We start from the raw sequence: 22,564 nt of genomic DNA on the forward strand, positions 1-22,564 counted from the left end.
GAAGAGGTAACTTCACCAAGGATAGTTTGCCTTATAATTTCCCTTAGACCATTACCATACATCAAGGATAGGATGAGATTATAGTTGTTATGCAAGGAAGAAAACAACCCCACAGAATGTTTTATTTTCTTCCAGAGCATTAAATCTAATAGCTAGGAGATATTCAAAGAGGTGAAAATTGGAGAGGTTCAGGCAATGGGAACAGAAAAGAAAAGTGAAGCAAGCCAAAGTGTGGTGTGAGACCTGAAGGCAGGGAATGCAGAACAACTATTTCCAACCAGTGTGCCACAGGAAATATTTTTTAAATCCTCACCCAAGGGTATGTTTATAGATTTTTCAAGAGAGAGGAAAGGAGACAGAGAAAGAGAGAGAGGCAGAGAGATCGATGTGAGGGAGAAACATCAGTCGCTGCCTCCCTTATGAACCATGACCAAGGACTAACCTGCAACCCTTTGATGTAAGAGATGATGCACCAACAAACTGAGCCACCTAGCCAGGGCTGCAAGGAGTTTTAAAACATGCAAAACCTCACTACTCAGGGGCACTGACCTCTTTTCCCTTAGATTGGCAAAAAAAATGACAACAACCAACACAATAGCTGTCTGATGTCAATGAACAAAAAATACACCTATTTATTTTGTCAGATCAGCTAAAATTATAATATAGTTTTTGGTGTGCCACAGAATTTTAGTAATTATTTTATGTGTGCTATGAGATGAAAAGATTAAAAAAATCACTTCAATAGAAGGAATTGTTTAGAGAGAAAAGCGTAGTAAAGATATGGAGGAAAGGCCTTATTTACTAAAAGCAAGTTAGCATCCCTTATTATTTTTGCTAAGGTTTACAATTTTCTGTGCTTTAAACTTTCAGTAACATTGAGGTTTTACCTCCTAGTGGTTTGGCAACCTGGTTACAATGGAGTGGTGGAGTGATCTTTGGCTCAATGAGGGTTTTGCGACATACATGGAACTCATCTCCGTTACTGCCACATATCCAGAGCTACAATTTGTAAGTTCACAGTTTTGCATGTCCTACCATATGCCCTAAGGAAGCATCAATTTACTGCTAAAATTTTTAGTGAGTGCTAAGGAGAAAACAATATAGCATGGTGTTTTTGAGCCTGTGGTGTTTTGTTTGCTATGCAAAGCAAGTTGTATTAGTTTGCTAGGCCTGCCGTGATACTATACCAAAGTGGGTGGCTTAAACAACAGAAATTTACTTTCTCATATTTATGGAGAGGCTAGAAGTTTGACATCAATGTGTTGGCAGGTTTGCTCTGGAATTTACAAAGTGCCGATTATTCATTTCCCCAAAATGTATAAGATTTTTTCAAACATGTACTAGTATAGGCAAACAAGAGACTGAACACCACATCAAGGTGGTTAATCAAGTCTGATTGGCTCTTTTGGGTAGGCATTTGGTTTGGTATGATATCAAGAGATGTGGATTCAAAGTGAGTCTCTTCTTATTTGCTATATGCTGAATGTGTATTAAGCCAAAGCTTCACATATTCTCATATGTAAAATGCACATAATGCGTCCCAGATGCAAGGTGTTGGGAGGATGGCAGCTGATGAATGTAAGGTCCTGGCACGCAGCAAGTGTTCACTAAATGGGAACCATTAGCATTAGTTCTATATCCAGAGGCTTGGCACTCGGTAAACATTTATGACATATCTGAGGAAAGGCTGGATTTATACCTCCATGAAGCAGAGAATTGATAAAAGGGCGGTATATGAGGGGAAAGAAACTTAGGATGAAGTGTAAAAAATTCTGACTGAATACTCAGTTTTAGGAATATATTTCTGCCCTGGTTGCTGTGGCTCAGTGGATTGAGCACTGGCCTGTGAACAGTCAGGGCACATGCCTGGGTTGCAGGCCGGGTCCCCAGTTGGGGGCATGTGAAAGGTAACTGAGTGATTTGATGTTTCTCTCCCTCTCTTCTTCCCTCCTCACCCCTCTCTCTAAAACTAAATAAAATCTTTAAAAAACAGAATATATTTCTGAACTTAGCATGTGTTTTATTGCTTTGAGAGGGTCAAACTGAAATTGGAAAACGTTGTTCTCTCCTGTTTAGGACGACTGTTTTTTGGAAGTGTGCTTTGAAGTAATTAAAAAGGATTCATTAAATTCATCCCGTCCTATCTCCAAAGAAGTGGAAACTCTTACTCAAATACAGGAAATGTTTGATACGGTTTCCTACAACAAGGTAGGAAATGCTGCGTGCGGTGGAAACGCTGCTTTCAGGAGAGATGCGAGGAGGCCTGTGCCAGCAGCAGGTTGAGCTGGTGCGGCCAGGTTACTGTGACCCGTTTCACTTTTTACTTTACTCGTTCGCTTTTCAGACATCAGACATGTTCTGTTGAATTAAGCTTCCTTTAAAAACATATCATACTACCTTTTCCCTGATATATTCTTTTTCTTTGTTTTCTTTCTTTCTTCTTTTTTTTTTAGGGAGCTTGCATTTTGAATATGCTCAAGGATTTCCTAAGTAAGGAGAAATTTCGGAAAGGAGTTATTCACTACTTGAAGAAGTTCAGCTACAGAAATGCTAAAAATGATGATCTGTGGCACAGTCTGTCAAATGTAAGTCACGTAGTCTGTCAAATATACGGGTTATAGTAAGACTGTTGCTGAGCCTCTCAGGTGACAGGCTAATCATGAAGGTTTATAAATAGCTATATTTTCTGTCGACAGATATTTATTCCACTTGCCACACTACTAGGGTCCTTAGAAGGTACCACCTTCCCCTGTTTTCTGGCTCCGTGCTAAACTAGGATGCCACACTGGGCTAATCATAGAGGTTTATACTTGACCTCCTTCTCTCTGGTTTCCCTTTCATTGTAAAGCCTACGCTTTTATCCCCCCACTTTCCAAAGTCTCTAATGGCTTTGTCATTCCTGTTATGTAATACCTAATTTTGCCTGTCCAAATTTTCAGGGGGAGCTCTACTAGCTCAGTCTGTCTTTGGTGTGTGTGTGTGTAGAGGCTGTAGGGGAAACTAAAGGAGACATTTCACCAATAATAAGAGGATTTTTCGAAGCCAACTGTGAATACTGCTATGCTAATTTTTGTCACATTATGCTTATAACCCTATCAAGAAAGTAGGGTAGGCATTATTACTCTGTTTTTATAGACAGGAAAACTAATACTAAAGAAGAGATTTGCTCAAGATCATAGAGTGAGTGGGTGATCAAGTCAGTGCTTAAAATCTGTTTTCTGACTCTAAATCCAGTATTTATTCTTTCTATTACATCACAGCTTCTTCCTACTCATCAGGAAAGTCTTTCATTTAACATTTGCCTAAAGGTTCTATATTCTAGTTAACCCCCTTCTGATGCCAAATGAAACTGGTAAAAAATGATAAATTCCTGAAAATGTATTTACTCAGCAATGTGTTCCATAATGTCAATTCTAATACATGTCAAGAGCAACTTGAAAATCAAAGAATTCTTTGTTTTATTTTCCCATAAAACCATTTAATAGCACTTTAGAACTTTAGACAGCATTAATTTCTGGTTGTTTAAGGGTTGATTGCCAAGTTGGTGATTTTCTTGGGTCTTATACCAATTCTGAATGCAAAACTTACTGTGCATTCATTTTGCAGGGATGGGCAAAAGTAGGTTTAGAGTTGTTTGCGTAAAAAAAGATATGAAAGTTATGATTATTACAATAGCTTTATTAACTCAAAAGAATAACACAATTAACCTACTTTTGCCCACCCCTGCATGCTACTGAGGTAGTCATTGGGAATAACCATGTAAGCCATGGTGTTTCCCCTAATATCAAGAAATTTATGATGTGGTAGGAGAAAGTTAATGCTAGACACAGTTGCCTAAATGCTAAATAGAGGCATGAGTAACATGCAGAATAAAACAATAAAGTAAAATGTTTCCCAGGGGAAAGGAAATATTAGGTTGACCAAAATGTCCATTTAGTTTTCTAAAAAATAAAAATACACATTTTTCTTTTTCACCAGTATGTTTATTGATTTGGATATTTTGAATATGTTGGCTATCTCCCATATGGCATATAACATTGAATATTCTCAATTAATGTCTCAATGTCAACTGTCAACTTCAACTTCACTGTCAACTTCAACTGGTCTATCTGACCATGGAGCATCATCCAGTGAGAAATCCTCAGTACAAAACTTCACAAACCACTTTTGACATGTTCAATCAGTTGCAGAACTTTCTTCATACACTACACAAACTTTTTGTGTGTGTTTCGGTTGTGTTTTTACCTAATTTGAAATATTAAAGCATAATATGCCCAAAATATTGCATATCTTTTCCATTTTCAATATTAAACTACTCCACAAAAATTCACCAATTTCCATAAGTTTTTTAAATGCACACTGGTATGACAGTTATCACAATACAATCTAACAAAATTGTTTCAAATGAAGTTAAAGACAACAAGTGCTACCAGAGCCATCTTATAGGAAAAAAAAAACAAATGAACTTTTTGACCAACCCAATATATTAGAGAAAAATTCAACAAACTGATTCAATCTTAAAATAGCTAACCCACCACATTGAATTTCTTTATCAAACTTTAAATATACAAATATATATAAATATAATTCACTTGAACATAATAAAAAGCATAGCAATTTATGAAGGAACTTTTGTCTATTTCCTATGGTCACTGAGAAGATGCCTTTTCTTCATTTCATGAATTGCCATGTTCATTTCATGTCTTGATGAATTAAATTTTCACATGGCTATGCCAATAAACATTTGCCCTCTTGTCTAATATGCAGTGCCCGAATGGCAGCATTCTTTTATTCTTGTTTTATAGAGTTGCGTAGAAGGTGATTTCACATCTGGTGGATTCTGTTATTCTGATTCCAAGAGGACAAGCAGCACAGTAAGTATAAAGAGACCAGCAGAGCAGAAGAGATCTGGCCCCTCACCTGACTGGCGTGAGTGTGTGGAATAGCCCAACTGTCCCTTTAAATAACTGGAAAGGAAGAGAGACTCCAGAATTTTCCTTGAAACAAAGCTGACTGAAGAAGGAATGTTCAGGCCATTTAGGGGGATAATGCTGTTACTACTATATTTTTGTTGTTGCAAGTCAGCTTTTCCAGAAGCCCACTGCTAGCTAAAAATATCTTTGCTCCAAATTCCTCTGAGTGGTAACTGCTGCACTGGCATCCTCTAGACGCTGAACAATGCCAAAGCCAATACGTTAGGTTTGGAAACAGAGTGAATGGCTTTGGCTTTCTTGAGGCCCTGTCTTTTGTTTACTTCTGGAAAGTTACTGGAGCACTGCAGGAGAGAGAAAATAAACTCATAATGGGGGAAATAAAGGCAAGCTTCTTTACAAAAGAGTCATGGCAATCCCATAAATTACGCTTTCTAAAGGAAGACTCAGCATCATCCCGTGGCCAGAAATGCCTCCTAGAAGCCTGGAAGCTAGAGGTTTTGTTCTGCATTTAATATACCTTTATCGATACACTGTTCTGTTGCAATATTTAAGGCTTCCCCTAAAGGTAGCCAGTTCTCTCCTAAGTCATTCACCCTGGATTCCACCATTATTAAATGGAGAGGTGTTTCTTTTCTTCCTGTTTTGAAAGGGAGCTGGAGGAAGGCCCCAGCCTCAAGTCCTTCCTCTTGGGTTTTCCTGCCAAGCATTAACCCTCAAGCTCCCACATACATCCCTCTTTCAGGTAACTTGCAGAGCAGTGCTGTCCAGTTCCTGCATTGCTCTGCCCAGACTGCAGCCTGAGTCCACGTCCCCTCCCCAGCCTTGTTTCTGGCATCCCAGGAGCCCTGAGTTTCTCAGTTCTATATTTTCTTTCCCCTGTCTTGATTTGATCATAGCCACTTGTCATTTCAGCTCACCTTTCAGGGGGAACACCCGGACGTCAAAGAGATGATGGCTACTTGGACTCTGCAGAAAGGAATTCCCCTCGTGGTTGTTGAGCAAGAAGGGCCTTTGCTCAGGCTGCGGCAGGAGCGCTTCCTGAGCGGGGTGTTTAAAGAGGACCCTGAATGGAGGGCTCTGCAGGAAGGGTGACTGCTTTTCTTCTATTGGTCTAATTTACTTCATTTCAGTTTGCTTGTTATGGCATTAACTTTCTTTCAGCTTCTCTGGCAACTGTGGGGTGCTATTTCTACACAGGAATCAAAGGCCAATTCTAGCCTTGATAACAGATTTAAAGGGCTGCAGGTGGCCCACTGTGTGTTTGCAGCTGCTTTCTAAGTAATTCTGCAGCCGCCTTTAGAAATTCAGTTCTGAGGCAGAGAGTGGTCAGTTATATTTCTATTATAATATATGCTGACTCTCTTTAATACTAGGTTTCTGGGCCCTAATAGGTTGTGTGTCTGGCCTATACCTAGGAAGTGTTATGGCACTTGTACAAATTGCCAGAGAGAAAAGATAGTACCTACGTGATAAATTAGATGTTAAGCCCTCCTGTTCTCTTTTTATTTTCAGTAATAGACTATAAATGTAATGTCTTAAAATACCGGATGTCCTCAGTAATGATAAAAGCAAATCCAATTAACCACACCGTGTTGTTCACCAGCCTTTCCTGAGAAAACTTGTTAAAAGTTTTACTGAAATCAAGAAACACAACACTGTTCACCTTTCTCTGATCTATTAGCCCTAATAACTAGAGGAATTAGGTTTTTAAAATGAAATAATCCAAGTGAATCTGTACTGGCTCTTATGATTATCATTTCTTTTTTCTAACTTTCTGGCTAATAACAAATTCTAGACTTTTTCTGAGAATTGGAAGCAAATTCAAGGTCTTTAACACATAGAATATACACGTAGAATACTTTCTCTTTTGGTTTCTCAGTTACCTATTTCCAATCCAATAGCAACTCTTATGCTACTTCTCTATGTGAGACACAGTTTTCTATTTTTCTGTATGTCCTTCTGAAGTCCGAACTTCGAACAGCTTAGACAATTTGTAACTTGGCAACACAGCCTGGAAAATATAATGCTTAATTCATTATTGGGAAAGCAGGACTCACAATCTTGTAACTTATCAAAATGTCACAAGAGGGTTCAATAGTATGCATGGTGCAGAATAACAAAGACCTACAATAATCTGTATTTTTCCCGTAACCAAGGGGGTTTTTAGATTACTGTTATAAAATTATTACTCTCTGATTCATGCTTATTCAAATTTATGAAATGCTACTCTCCCTCTTTTTTATTCCCAAATATGTTTATCTGGAAAAATCTCTTTTCTTCCAGAGCCTGGAATCTTCCAGATTCCAGGAATCTCATTCCACTGTCTTATCAATATCTATGTGTCTATTTTCATCTTTTTATGCAAATGTTTCAAAGCAAATATTTCAATTGCTTTGTTAATTATCTCTACCCTTTGTGGGTTAGCAGATTAATAATTCCTTCTGACCCTTTACTAGATGGAGTCTGTGTATATTGTTTCTTTTATTTTTATATTTTTGGAGGACAATTGGGACCATCTTCATTCTCCTTTTTATTGTACATGTGTTGGTATTTTCAAGCACCTGATTTTACATTTACAGGATTACTATAGCTAATATGGCTTAAGGTGATGGAAGAAATAAATCCTAGAAGCTTTCAAAAAGTTTGAATAAATAGTGGGTTTCTGTTGTTTACCATAGTAGGGCCACTGAAAAATAACTGAGGCCTTTTGCTTCCATCCATGCTACTCTTCTGCTCTCTGGACTTGCTAACCTGCAGAGCCTAAACTGTTGACCACTTACTCACAGTCAGCAAGTGGGCAGTTGGGTGTGGTTGGCATTGTTGAACAAAAGGATAAGGGGGAAATCAGCCAGGAATAAGATCTGTATTTCTTAAGGCTTTTCCCCACAGCTTTGGTTCAGTTATGTGAAATAGTATCAGGCTGTCAGAGTTTGGGGAAATATGAAAAGAAGATTGCCTATTTTTCTCCTTTTTAAAGAAAACAATGAACAGACTTCACTGTGGTATGAGCTGTAGACAGCAGATGGCACAGGTAATTGTGTCAGAATTCAACTAGGTGTGTGTTGCTGCACCGTCATGATCACCATGGAAGAATTATTTCATACCCAAGGATCTGCTAGTCTCGTCCTATAAAATTTACAAAGTTACTGATAATGTAAAGGATGGGTGGTTAAGTGCCTTTGATGGCTTATCTGAATTTGACAATGTGAAAATTAAAATAGCCATTTCTTAAATTTATAGCAGTCTTTACTTTCCAACATAGGTACCTTTGGCATATCCCACTGACCTACTCCATGAGTTCCTCTAATGCGATTCACAGGCATGTTCTAAACTCAAAGACAGGTAAGGAACTGATTAGCCAAACAAGCATTTCGGTTCTGAAATCAAGTATGTCCTGAACTGTTTGGAGGAAGGGTACTGCTAATAAGTAATTTAACCTTGGGATAGTTCTCATTTATCCATCTATTAGTTACTAAAAGAACATTTTAGCTAGGGAGTAAAATTTTCATGCAGTGGGTGGTTCTCTTGTGCTTGTAGGATTCAGAGATAGGTTTTATTTATATAAAGAAATAATGGCATGCTGTCGAATATCTTTTAGTACCTACTAATCCAGCTATTTTGCCATGAGGCAAAATAGATAATGTAAAAAAGCATACACTTAGGAATTTATTGTCTGTGGATTCATATTGTCACTCTGTCATCTACTAGGTGTGTGGCCTTAGAAAATTATTTTTTTATTTATATATTTTACTTTATTCTTTTATCCTCACCCAAAGACTTTTTATTGCTTTTAGAAAGAGAGAAATGGAGAGAGAGAAACATCAACGTGAGAGAGAAATATCAATTGGTTGCCTCTCATAAGCACCCAGACCCAGGACTGTATGCACAGTTACTGGGAATCAAACCCACAGCCTTTTGGTTATGGGATGATGGTCCAAACAACTGAGCCATACTGGTCAGGGCAAGACAATTTTTTAACTCTTGCTAAGCTTCAGTTTTCTTATCTTATTTGAATGAAGACTAGGCTTCACAGAGTTATTAAGAAAAGGTGATAATGTTATTTTACCAGCTAATATAATGTTATCCTACTAAAAACACTTAATATTTTTATTTTCCCTTAAACACTTCACTGAAATTTGAGAGGATTTCCACCATAGCATCAATATTCAATCTGCAGTCATTATTTCACCCAAAACAAGGACTAGACAAATGAATCACCTATTTACATATACATACTTCAGTGACCAATGACTAAACCTTGAGATAAAGCCACTAAGAAATCAAGCCCAATTCCAGTCATGCCCATCATCTGGCTCCCTGGGCCCTTGCAGGCCTCTTAGACCTGCGTTGACTGTTTTTTTAGAACAAATTCAGCAGTCCTTTTGATATGAATCAATTTATTTTTTAATTTAATAAGACCATGATTCTCAAAAGAAACCATCTAGTGGATGATGAGAACCGATATCATCATGACTTTTTCAAAACTTTGTTTTCTCATTGATTTATTAGCAGTACCATGAAAACTAACAGTTTTGGAGAAATTTCTGGTGTGTGTGTTGATAATGAAATGCCTATGCCAATTTCCTCTTCTTAGATACTCTGGATTTACCTGAAAATACCAGATGGGTGAAATTCAATGTGGACTCAAATGGCTACTACATCATTCACTATGAGGGGCACGGATGGGACCAACTCACTATGCTGCTGAATCAGAACCACACACTTCTCAGACCTAAGGACAGAATAAGTCTGCTTCATGACGCATTTCAGCTAGTAAGGTAATGTAAAATTTTATCTGATTTCACAGTGAATAACTGATCCATAACCAGATATGCCAGACTTCAAAACCAAACATTCAGTGCTTGATCATTCATATGATTTGGATCTGAACAGAGGCCAAATACTGGCCACGAAGCGAAAGCCTACCTGCTGATAAGGTATTTTGCCCACAGAATGTTTAAAAATTAAACCAACATGTTAAACTGTGAAGAATTTGATATAAAAATCCTGACTTCTGGAATCTCTTTAAAAAATGAGATTTGGCAACTTTGGACCCAAAGTTGTCATTCCCACAGGGAAACCATAGAGGAGGATGCAGCTGAGTGATCCACTATAAGTCAGGCCTTCATTCTTCCATTTGCCAAAGTCCCAGACGGTATATGTGAATGGCTGGATTCACTCACGTAGGGAGAAATCTCTAGGCATGTAAGCTTTTAACCCCAGATTTAAAATTCGTTTATGCTAGCAGCTTCATATTTCACCAAATGCCTTCATAATCTGCTGAACAAAAAGTAAAAATATAGTCTTAAAATGAATTGTTAGTCTAGTACATAATCCATTTATTACTTTGTTCACACTGGAGAAACCATTATGAAATTGGAAGGAAAATGAAGGAAGAATTAGCCACTAAATGTTTATTCCTCTTTAGACTTTCCTGGAAAGAAAAGGTGTTTTCTTTCCCATTTATCATCAACAGTGGAATAAATCAGGTTATAAAATGGCCAATGAGGGAGGGAACATGGGGATCAGGTGAAGTATTGTGTATTGTATGCTTTTCCTATTCTGAGAATTACTGTAATGTATTCCTTTTATTCAGTGTGACATATTTCCTTTCTGATGCTTATTTAGGTCAACTTGAGTGAAAATAGCCAGCAGGACATTTCTGAGACAAAGCTTTTCTTCCGTACAACTGCACTCCCAAATTAGAAAAGGGAGAGCCTGAGTGTTTAATCCGCAGCCTCATAGGTCTCAGGAGCATCACAGGACCACAGCACAGTGAGAGCTGGGATTAGGAAAAGGACCATCCTGCATCTGAGTGGATGTACATCTATTTTTAGTCAAAGGATGTTTGCTCAAAGGAGAAACTCACAGATGGCAGAGAAAGTAGATTAAAAATTTAAGACTAGAAAGGATGAAGAATATTGATAATTTGGCAAATAAAATCCAATCTTTTTATTAGTTTCAAAGTCTTTTTTGCTGTTTCTAGTCTATAAATGTATGTATGGGTAGCCTAAATTGGCAGAAGGCATACTATAGTTATTGATACATCCAGGGAAAAACAATCATCTTTCCTTTACTAAATGGGATGGTTAATGACATTAATTAAGAGTAAAAATTTTGGCCCTGGCTGGTGTGGCTCAGTGGATTAACCAGCCTGTGAACCACGGGGTCCCTGATTTTATTCCCAGTCAGACAACATGCCTAGGCTGCGGCCAGGTCCCCAAAAGGAAGCACGTCAGAGGCAACCACACACTGAGGTTTCTCTCCTTCTCTTTCTCCCTCCCTTCCTTGCTCTCTAAAAATAAGGAAGTAAATAAATAAATAAATAAATAAATAAGAGTAAAAATTTTGATTTAAAACAGATGAATTAATGTACTACCTTTTCACTTATTGTTCCTGGAGCAAGTTATTCAAATGTTTTAAGCCTAAATTTTCTAGTCTTTAAAATGTTGCTAGTCTTTAAAACTCCAGTTTTAAATAATATATATCCCACAAGGGTATTTCGAAGATTGCATAAGATAAGGCAGGTCAAACACCAAGCACACCTCACCAATAAATGTCAGCTCTTGTCATTAATAGTATTACCTAACAGATATTGTTTGAAAGGTCATACATTGAATAGGAAGAGGAAGTGACAGTATAGAAAAATGCATTTTGAATAATGTGAAGTTGAAGAAATGCCTTTAAAATAATGTGTGTTTGTATATTGTTATGCTTTCAACTACACAGGGGAAAAATAGGCTAAATATGAAAAAAAGAGAAAAAAACCCCAAAGGCTCTATTCCAAAGAACTAGTAGTAAATGCGTAGGGTAGTGAAATTATAAGCATTTCCCCCTCTTCTCTAATTTCCAATTGTTTTATAATTTGTTTATATTATAGTTTGCTTGTTTAGTTTGGAGACAAAATTTGACCTGGGAATGGATATTTATTTTCATACTTTTAAAATATAATTTAACACTTGGATCTTATCTGAGTTGGGTGAAATTAAAATGACAACCTTAATTTCCTTACAGAAAGACCATTTGTTTCTTTCAGTACCACATCTTAAAAAGAAGGCCTAAATTGGTTCCATAGGAATATGCTTTTATTTCATAAAGGTACCATTTAGCTGAAACTATACGAATAAGTAGATACAGATTTTTCCTGTTGGGCTGAAATATATGCTTATACATGTGTTTAATCTTTAAGGCAAATAAACATTCAGATAACATTTTGTGCAGGTGGTGAGAAGCTGCCTTTTAATTAAACAATTACTATATAAAAGGAAAGGGACCCCTTTTAAGTGAATAATAAGGTTAAAAAATGTTCAAGTAGGCATATATAAAGTTTTCCAATAATGGCATTTGTTTTAGCAAGAAATAAATTAGTCTGGGCCAAAAAGAAAAACAGGATTGCTATAAAGTAATTACTTAAACATTCTTTTTTTAAATTATGAGCATACAATATAACATCTAGTTTCTTCCTATTGCTGATGCTTAAAGGTATCAGTTGCACTATATGTTATGATACTTACACATGTGAAAAGGAATAATGACATTTTGTGGCTTTTTGTTTTATGAAATACAGCAGACCACATGATTCAGCTCTCTGCCTTCAGATGAAATTTTTGTCCAATTTTCCATTAGTCTGTTTAAAGCAGTATGTCATTATGATTGGGAAGAGTGAAGTCACAACAAAAGTTGGTTCTTTTTAACTTCATATCTTTCTAGTTCCAGTTCTCTCTTTTTAGATCAGAATTAGAGCATTTTTAAACCCAATTGAAGTAGAGCATTATGTTAATGAAAAATTCGACAGATGCATCCTTCGCTCTGGAATTTGCTACCATATCAAACTACTATGCTTCGTCTGGGTGCCTAAGGCTGGCAAAATGGCCTATGGGCCCGTGGGGACACAGGTCCTCTTGGAAACATCCGTGAGAACCTCCATACAAAAGTGACGTTACAACAATGCGTTTCCTCTACAGAAGGGACCCTACCACTTTCACATCCAGAAGAGTAGTTTGTTGTTTGTTTTCTTCATTAAGAGAAAATATAGAGGAGGTATATAATTTTATGGTCTAAATAGATTAAAATATAAGCCCTAAATATATTAAATATATAAAATAATTAAAATTAAAACAATAGATCTAAATATATTAAAATATATAAAATATGGTCTAAATAGATTAAAATATAATTTTCGTATAACAAATATGGAAATACTTGTTTCATGCCACTCACAATAATTACTGCTTCTCTCTTAGGCTCTAGGAGGAACATGAAAAACAGAAAAATCCGAATACCTGTTCATAAAGTTCCGAATTCACTTGGAGGAATGATTCAAAGCCACAAGTTACACAATTAGAGAATGACATGATTCAGGAATACAACTTTGATGTTATTTGGCACTAAATATTAATAGTAGGAAATATTTATCTCATTTATGAAGCTTCTACTATGTGCTATGATCATTTTTCTCAGTGCTTTACATATATCAACTTATTTAACCCTCACTACAATAAAAGAAGATACTTTGATTCTGCTCATGTATAAGGGAGGCAAGTGAGGCCCAGAGAAATTAGGTGATTTTTCCAAGATCACAGAGCTACTGAATGGCACAGCTAAGATTTAAACCAAATGGTCTGGCTATAATGAACTTCTCCTATTATTGATTACAGTTAATATTAATATTAATAATATTTAGAACTGTAAGATATGCACGAACCACTGACATTTGTTTCATACCTCAGTGCAGGAAGGTTGACCATAGACAAAGCCCTTGACCTGACTCGCTATCTCCAACATGAAACAAGCAGCCTGGCACTTCTCAAAGGTCTGGGATACTTAGAAACATTTTACCGCATGATGGACAGGAGGAATGTTTCAGAGGTCACCGAAAACCTCAAGGTTTGTGCTATGTTCAAAAAATTCATTAAGTAAATACACAGTGTCTGGGGGCTCAATGAGACTTGGTCTGTTTTGTGTGGACTCTTGGAGGTAAATTTTTGAGAAGCTGAGGAGACTGGCCGATAGCACAATTAACACCGCAGTTCCTAATGGCTGGATGTCCCTTGTTTGTGTCATCACCATCCTAAGAGCCATACCAGGGGCATGAGCAAGAAACACCCCTCCTAAGGTGATTTTATCTTATATCAATTGACAGTGCCTCAGAGAGAAAATGAAATAATATTTTTAATGGAGACACTGTTTCTCAATCATGGTAGGCCAGGACCAGAAAAAGAGGAGAGAAATATAAAGATAAGTAGTTTTGTGTTTTGAGAGAGGTTCATGCAGATAGTTCAGAGTTGAGCCTTTAGATGGGTCAGAGCTGTCTTAAGAACTAAACTTAGCTTCTCTGTAAACCATCCTGTGCTTTCTGCAGCATTACCTTCTCCAGTATTTTAAGCCAGTGATTGACAGGCAAAGCTGGAGCAACGAAGGCTCCGTCTGGGACAGGATGCTTCGCTCAGAACTCCTGAAGCTGGCCTGTGACCTGAACCATGCTCCTTGCATCCAGAAGGCGACTGAACTCTTCTCTCAGTGGATGGAATCCAGTGGAAAATTAAAGTAGATCTAAACTTCTGTCCTATTCTTTGTTCTTTTCACTTTAACGTGAAAGTCTTTGGTCATGTAAGACAAGAGAGCTAACACCTTTTAGTATAGACAGAATTAAACACACTGGGATTATGTACCCTTGTTTCATGTTCTTGCATAGTAAGTACTCAATAGATTTTGTGGGAAGTGAAGTTTAAGTCCCTACAGGAGAGAGCTAACTAAACATTGGCATGGTAACAGAAAGATAGACAGAGGGTAGAAGCAGAGGGGCACCCACCTCCAAAAGTGCTGCCCTTTAAAGATAAAAAACAATGTAAAATGTACATGCAGTTAAAACATCCGTGATCATCTGATGAAACTTGTGAAAAAAAGGGGGCATGCCTTTTTTTAAAAAAATGTGCTTACTTCCTCATTAACCAATACCACAGACCAAGCCTTGGCCCCGAGTTCCAGCTTTGACGGGAAACCAATGATTTGAGCCATTTAAAGAATTTACGTGGTAGCAAAACTGATTCTGTGGTAAGTGTAATCAGAAAGATGCCCAGTGATCAAATGGATTACGCTGCAGTTCAGTTTAGTGGCAGCAATCCATAGGCACTAACAGACCCCACGGTCATTTCAGTGTAAGCCTTTCTTTCTGTCCAACACAGGGTTTTATATTGTTAGTGTTAAAACTCTGACTCTAGAGTTGGGTGTTTTGAGAAATCATATATGCATGTGAATTAAGGAAGATTCATTTTTAAAACAGAAGAAGAAAACGAGTTTAGTTCCATGTAATGACATGGTGTCAATATTTCCCATGTAAAATTGTTGTGATATGCTATCATAACTTTTTTCACATAACTAAATCTCAGTGAGCTTTTGAAAGCTTTTCTTGAATTCTTCCTTTAAACAAAAGCAATTCCAGTTTCCTTCTTTTTGGATATNTTCAGTGTAAGCCTTTCTTTCTGTCCAACACAGGGTTTTATATTGTTAGTGTTAAAACTCTGACTCTAGAGTTGGGTGTTTTGAGAAATCATATATGCATGTGAATTAAGGAAGATTCATTTTTAAAACAGAAGAAGAAAACAAGTTTAGTTCCATGTAATGACATGGTGTCAATATTTCCCATGTAAAATTGTTGTGATATGCTATCATAACTTTTTTCCACATAACTAAATCTCAGCGAGCTTTTGAAAGCTTTTCTTGAATTCTTCCTTTAAACAAAAGCAATTCCAGTTTCCTTCTTTTTGGATATCTCTGCTCTTTGGGATTTAAACCTACAATCAGTTTTAGAAAAAAAAAAGTCTTCAGCTCTATTTTTCTTGTCTTTTTCATTGGGCTGTTATGAGTGAGGCTCACATGTAAATATCCTGATGCCCCATAACCCAATAGAATACAATTCTGTGTTTACCCTAGCCACATGAGGGGTGAGGCTTGCATAAACACAGTAGTAACTCGTGTACAATAGACATGATGTTTCAACATGTTGAATAGAATGCTGTGCCTGTGAAGTATTCCGAGTAACGCTCTTTGATATTCGTAATCAAGAAACCTAATTAAATATTGTGGTTTTTTCCCTAAACTTCAAGACCATTAGTATATATCCCAATGAAGGATTTCCTTACATAGGTTGATTATTTAATTCACTTATGAACTTCAAACATAATTCTCTGCATGTCACCTGTGTGCCAGGCACTGCTGCAAGTGCTAAAGGTGAAGTAGCGAACAAACAACTATGGGTCCCACCCACGAGGAGCTTGTGTGTGTGTCACCAATTTTTATAAATTTATACAGTAAAACACTAAAATCAGCACAGTGTGGATTATAATTTAATTATTTAATTACTTAATCTTTTTTGATGATTCAAATGGCACTTGAGATATTTAAGTACATCGAGTGCGAGTAGTGGAGATAGCACAAGCGTCAGAATCACAGGTTTAAATCCTGTCTCCAAAATGGTTGGTTATATCACCTCAGAGCAAGTTACTTCAACTTTCTGAGCTTTATTCCTACTTTTTAAAAATCAGGCCAACTATCTCACTGGTTGCTTTGACAGTTATAGAGAACGGACAGAGATTAGTGCAATCCCTAACGCCCGGTCGATGCATGATGAATACAAATTTCCTGCCCCACACCCACTTTTCTGTGTTGTGGTTTTAGCAAGCCATCCATATAAATTTAAGTTATTATTGATCTAACCATATTTGAGTTTAAACACCATAGAGTGGATTAGAGTCAAAGCTAGTTAATATCTCATAGGAAAATAAAATCCAAAAATTATAGACAGAAAATAATATTGTATCATATCACTTTTTAAAAAATATTTTATTTATTTATCTTTAGAGGGGAAGGGAAGGGAAGGAGAGAAGGAGAGAAATATCAATGTATGGTTGCCTCTCATGTGTCCCCTGCTGGGAACTGGCCTGCAACCCAGGCATGTGCCCTGACTGGGAATCGAACTGCGATACACTGAGCTACACCAGCCAGGGCCATATCACTTTTACAGAACTCTAAAATGACTGAATGGTAACCAATTGGCTAAATTACAATTCTCTAGATGTAGGGAGTTAGGCGACCCTAAGACAGGCCTGTTAGAATATGCTCTTAGTGTGACTTTAAAGCAGCAAGTAATCATCTTTAAAAAATTACATAGCTCCAATACAGGTTATTTAATGACAGAACTATGTATAAACCAGTGCTTTTATATTTCAGAAATCATCTCTTTTATTGATTGATTCCATACACTTTCTCTATTCATCTCTGTGCAGGTTAAATTTTTATGATTATTCCCCATGCTAAACACTTCATCATCAGTAGAAAAATAGGAATAATTTGCAAAATAAAATTACATAATTTTATAAAAGTTTGGCAGAAAAAAGTTTAATATTCTCAATATTGAAAATAAGTCAGAGGTGCTTCTGTTACAGCAATTTTAAGTCATAAGAAAAAATAGGTTTTTTCTTTCATAAAACTTCTATCTTCTGTGTTTAATATCGCAGTGTCCCAGCAGATGTGTTGAAAGTTGTTTACTCTGTGGGTGCTCAGACCACAGCGGGATGGAATCACCTCTTAGAGAAATATGAACTGTCGATGTCAGGTGCTGAAAAAAACAAAATTCTGTATGCACTGACAACCAGCAAACATCAGGAACAGTTGGTGAAGTAAGTGTATTCATTTAACTAAGTGGTTAAAAGGGAACTAACACAAATTCAGTGAAGTCACTAAAATGTTGGTCACCAATTTCAAAGGCATATAATAATAACTGAATCAGGATTTGAATTGTTTTGATTAAAAAACATGTCAAAAATGTTTCACAAAACATTTCAAAAAACAATCACAAAAATGAATATTCCTTGGTTTTTAATCATGTGATTGATACTAGGCAAATGGCTAAGTTTTACTTTCAGAACACTGAAGGAAAATTATTGTAAAAGTACATTCTTGTATATAGAATATTACATAAATCATATCAAAGTTCTTTGAAATAATAAGTGAATCAAATTACTTCTAGAAAAAAGTAACAGTTTAACTGGAACATTAAAATGTTAGCCAGTAGAGAATTTGTTACTATTTTTTGGTAAGTTATATCTCATCATGCCTCTCTCTCTTATTCTTTTAGTATATTGGTAGGTTAAGTTCATTTCATTACATAACCCATACCATGAAAAATCGTATGGTTTTTATTTCTTCAGATTAATCCAACTAGGAATGGAAGGAAAGATTATCAAGACACAGGACTTGGCAGCTCTTCTTCATGCAATTGCTAGGAACCCCAAAGGGCAGCAATTAGCCTGGAATTTTGTAAGGGAAAATTGGACCCACCTCCTTAAAAAGTTGGTATTCACTTCTCTCCGTTGTGTGTTCTTCCACCCATCTCAGTTGCCTAACGCCAATTATAATCACGTGACCCCCAGAGCCTAAAAATGATAGGTACTGTTTCACCCAGATGGTTTGGTGAAGTCTGTTGGTTTTAAAACTAACTAAGGCAGGTTACTCTGTCCAGGCGTAAGGGAGAGGAATGAGCAGAAGGGAATGGGAAACAGATTTCTCTTATTCATGTCCGGCAAAGAATTGCTGGGAGCAAGTACTAGTTGAGTTAAATCCAGTCATCAACCCCATCCCCGCAACTCCTTCGGGCGCTCTAACAAGCCCAGAGGATTTCAGTGGAGTAGTGTGTGTGTAGTGCATCAGAGGTATTTGGCTTGCTTTTCGTTCTGGGAGGCCCTTCAAGAACTTTGATGAGAGCTAATCCCCACTCCCAGTAAAGGTGGCACAGCAGGGAACACTAAGTGGCTGAAAGAAATATGACTAGAAGTGTTTTGGGAGCCCTCCTTCAAAACTGGGTTGGTTCTGAGTCAGTTCTTGGGTTTCAAGTTTGGGGAGAACTAGAGCTCACTCCAGTATGCTCCTGAACCTAAAATACCCAGGAGAAAAAACACAGTAGTGATTAGATTTCATTGGAATGTACGTGATGACATTGCTTTCTCCCACCACATATCCCTTGCTAAAATGTTCAGCCATTTCCTCATTCCAATCCAAAAATGTCACTTATGAAATGCTGTATGGAGAGTATCCTGAATGAGAGAGCTGTGTCCCTTTCTCTGTTCATCTTAGCGCCAGTTAGCATCTTTGATGCCAGTTGTCCTCAGTTCCTCTCACCTCTCATTTCTTAGCCATAACAAACTCAGAGTCCTCACGCAGTTGTGTGTAAGCAAAATAACACTTTCCTCCCCTCTCCCAGACCTTCATGGGGCTGACATCTACATGAAACTAGTTAGAAGCTGCTTTTTAAAAATGTGTTTCCTTAAAAACCTTACTGGAACCATTGGTTTGATTGTCTGCATGACTCTCAGTTCCCTACTGAAATGATCAGACGTTTTCTGCAATGCTGTAGATTTCTTTCGTGCCTGGAAATTATCCTGCCGCTCGACCATGTGCAGAGCCTAGACCTGGGACCATTTCCTAGATGTAGCTGTGCTCTGCTTTTCAGCATGAATCCCTTTGACACTGGGGTGAAGGACGCAGTCTGTGGTTGCCAGTGAGAGCTCAACCAAGCGACATGGCCCTAATACAAATGATGGTTAAACACAGTGGTGCCCAAAATGGAAGGGGGAAGTGTGCACATTAGAGTGCAAGAAGAAAACAGTACCACATATATTATTTATTATAGTGTTTACATTTTCTTTTTTACCTATTACATAATGCATGCATAGAATTCATCGGAAAAAAATGTAGTTTGGGAAGTTATTGGTCAAAAACACTTTACTTGCCCTGGCTGGTGTAGCTCAGTGGATTGAGCGCGGGCCTGCGAACCACACAATCGCGGTTCGATTCCCAGTCAGGGCACATGCCTGGGTTGCAGGCCAGTTCCCAGCAGGGGACTCACGAGAAGCAACCATACATTGATATTTCTCTCCTTCTCTCCTTCCCTTCCCCTCTGAAGATAAATAAATAAAATCTTAAAAAAAAAAACAAAAAAACCCCACTTTACTTATGGGGTACATAATAAAAATGTAGAGAATGATGCTTTAAACATAAACATAAATTTAAATGTAAACATTGCTGAATAAGGTAGTTATAGTTCCTAAAATAACTTTACCTACCTTTTAATTTTATGGTCAAAGTTGATCAGTTTTATAGCTTTGGGATTTTATTGGATGAATATCAGTTAATCTTATGGTAATTAATACTATTGATTGTAATATACAAGCTTATCATATAGCTATTAACATTATACGTTTTTAAAATATATAATAAACACAAGACCAGTATTTCCATTACTTAAATTTCTTTTTATTTTCAGATTTGACTTGGGCTCATTCGCTGTGAGGATGATCATCTCTGGCACAACATCTCACTTTTCTTCCAAGGATGAGTTGCAAGAGGTTTGTGACTATTTCTGACAATTTAAATGTTCAAGTGCTGAAACTGGAAGAAAACTTAGGTGCAATCTAGTTTGAAGTTCTCGTTTTATTAAAAGAAAGTAAGTTATTTGTCCAATGTCTCATAGCAAGTAAATGGAAGGTAAAGTACTAGAACCTTTTAAAATACACAGTGTTCAAAATGTAAATTACCCTTGAGAGATGAACCCTTTTGCGCTATTTTGTTCATATTGTATCATCACAGATGATTATATTGAATTATTGTTGGTAATGCTACTTGTTTTTCTTTTTTTAAAGCATTCCAGTGTTTCACATCTTCTTTCCACAATAATACTTGAGTTTACTTACACGTAAGCAAATTTAGAGTTCTGGAATTTAATTTCAGCTCACTACTAACTCTGCGACTTGACTTAATCACAGTTTCTTCACCCATAGTATGCTCACTTGTAGGTGAGGACTTACGATTCTTGTCTTACTTTATTTATTGTTTGAAGATAAAGTAAAGTAATAATTATGCAAAAAAAGAGAAGAATATAACCTTTTAGAGGCTGGCAGAGAAATGGTTGCACCTGTGTTTGGATTATTTGCAAGCTGTTTGAAACCCTTTGAAAGAGAAAGTGTTTTTCCAACCACGTCAGTAATTCTTTTCTTGCTTATTTTTCAGGTGAAACGGTTCTTTGAATTGCTTCAAGCCCAAGGATTACATCTGGATGTTTTTCAAATTGTTCTGGAAACCATATCCAAAAATATTAAGTGGCTGGAGAAGAATCTTCCCACTCTGAGGAGCTGGCTACGGGTTAGAACTTAAATGGTCAATAGGAAAAGCACATCAGATGCAGGTTATGTCTGCATGAAAATGGCAAAGTTCAAGTCAGAATTCCAGCTATTTTGTCTAACCAGTAAGAAGTCTCAAGAAATCAGCCAGCCCTGGCCAGTGTGGCTCAGTTGGCTGGAGCATCATCCTGTATCCGAAAGGTGGAGGGTCCAATTCCCAGTTAGGTCATGTAACTAGGTTGTGGGTTTAATCCCCAGTCTGAGCACACAGGAGAGGTAACCAATAGATGTTTCTCTCTTGAATCAATGTTTTTCTTCTCTCTCCCTTCCTCTCTAAAAAGCAGTGAAAAAGTGTCCTCAGGTGAGGATTAAAAAAAAAAAAGAGGAAAAAGAAAGCCAGCACAACTGTCTGCCCTAAGCCATGGTCTTTAGTGGAGAGATGTATAGTGCTGAGGGTGGGGTAAGGCCAGTTCAGGAGCCTATTTAAAATAAAGTTTTTGAATAATAGAGATATGTGGAAATATAAATATGAACATGTAGATATAGCTGCAATAGTTTAGCCACAACACAAACTGTCTACATCGCCCCACATTATATCCCTCTTCTGCTACTTTGCTCCTCGCTTAGGATCCTGAAGTTTGCCAAACTCGTTTTACCTCCTGCTGTCTCCTCACTCTCCCACTCCTACTTAGCCTGAATAGTTTAATTATATTGGGAAATCTGAAGCAAATATCAGGAAACAGAGACCTTGTTACCAAATCTCAGATTAGAAACTAGATGTCAGGGTTTATCAGGAGGCCAGGAGGGTCTCTTGGCTTGAGCCTCCCATTCATGCAAGGCCTCAAGGATAGTCTCTGGGGTTGTCTTCAAATGAAATGACATCTGTAGTCACAGAGGCCCAGGAGAGGAGGGCAGTCCTGCACCGCTTGGGTCCATACATTGTTGCATTTTTAATAAATCTTTTAGAAGTTGCAGAGTTAGATTATATTGTGTATATTTGGGTCAAATTGTAGTTTAATGTAAATATTTAAATGTATCATGGCATTTTATAACCATTTTTAGCATGTCTTCATATTTCAAGAAAACCTCTTGATCTCTGAAATACTTTTCTAAATGTCTCTCTTAATTGTTTGAATAAGGTAATAATTCAAACAATTGAATAATTGGAAATAAAGAAACCACCCCTCAAACACAGTAGTAAATTTAATAAATTCATCCCACATATGATTCAGTACAGAAGCATAAATAAGTTCTAGAAAGATTTGAGTCAATACACAAACAATTCATTTATCTGGCTTATTAAGGGACACTGGGCTGTTGGGGCCAGGGACATGGTGGGGGGTGTTACCCAGGTTTTTTTTGGAGTGATATTGTGAAGGATTTTAGAACTTTCTCACTCAGAGACAGAATATAGTGTGGCTGGACCCTGAGCATGAAATGATATACTTTTTGCTAAAT

The 22,564-nt window shown here is 37.1% G+C and overlaps 1 protein-coding gene across 1 annotated transcript in view; it reads left to right on the forward strand.

Annotated features, from left to right (window-relative positions):
* Positions 1-22,290, forward strand: part of ERAP2 (endoplasmic reticulum aminopeptidase 2) — a 38,761-nt gene extending 16,471 nt beyond the window's left edge. The window contains exons 7-19 of the mRNA XM_037032271.1: positions 895-1,008; positions 2,077-2,208; positions 2,454-2,585; positions 4,806-4,874; positions 5,847-6,022; positions 8,197-8,276; positions 9,529-9,712; positions 13,664-13,820; positions 14,296-14,480; positions 17,450-17,611; positions 18,143-18,283; positions 20,254-20,335; positions 20,997-22,290. Of these exons, the coding sequence (XP_036888166.1) occupies positions 895-1,008; positions 2,077-2,208; positions 2,454-2,585; positions 4,806-4,874; positions 5,847-6,022; positions 8,197-8,276; positions 9,529-9,712; positions 13,664-13,820; positions 14,296-14,480; positions 17,450-17,611; positions 18,143-18,283; positions 20,254-20,335; positions 20,997-21,140 (1,758 nt within the window). The 3' untranslated portion in view covers positions 21,141-22,290. The remainder of the gene's footprint in view (positions 1-894; positions 1,009-2,076; positions 2,209-2,453; positions 2,586-4,805; positions 4,875-5,846; positions 6,023-8,196; positions 8,277-9,528; positions 9,713-13,663; positions 13,821-14,295; positions 14,481-17,449; positions 17,612-18,142; positions 18,284-20,253; positions 20,336-20,996) is intronic.
* The last annotated feature ends 274 nt before the right edge of the window (positions 22,291-22,564 follow it).

The sequence above is a fragment of the Sturnira hondurensis genome, unplaced genomic scaffold (genome assembly GCF_014824575.4).
Source record: "Sturnira hondurensis isolate 20B ecotype Veracruz unplaced genomic scaffold, ASM1482457v3 Scaffold0021354, whole genome shotgun sequence".
NCBI classification, from domain to species: Eukaryota; Metazoa; Chordata; class Mammalia; order Chiroptera; family Phyllostomidae; genus Sturnira; species Sturnira hondurensis.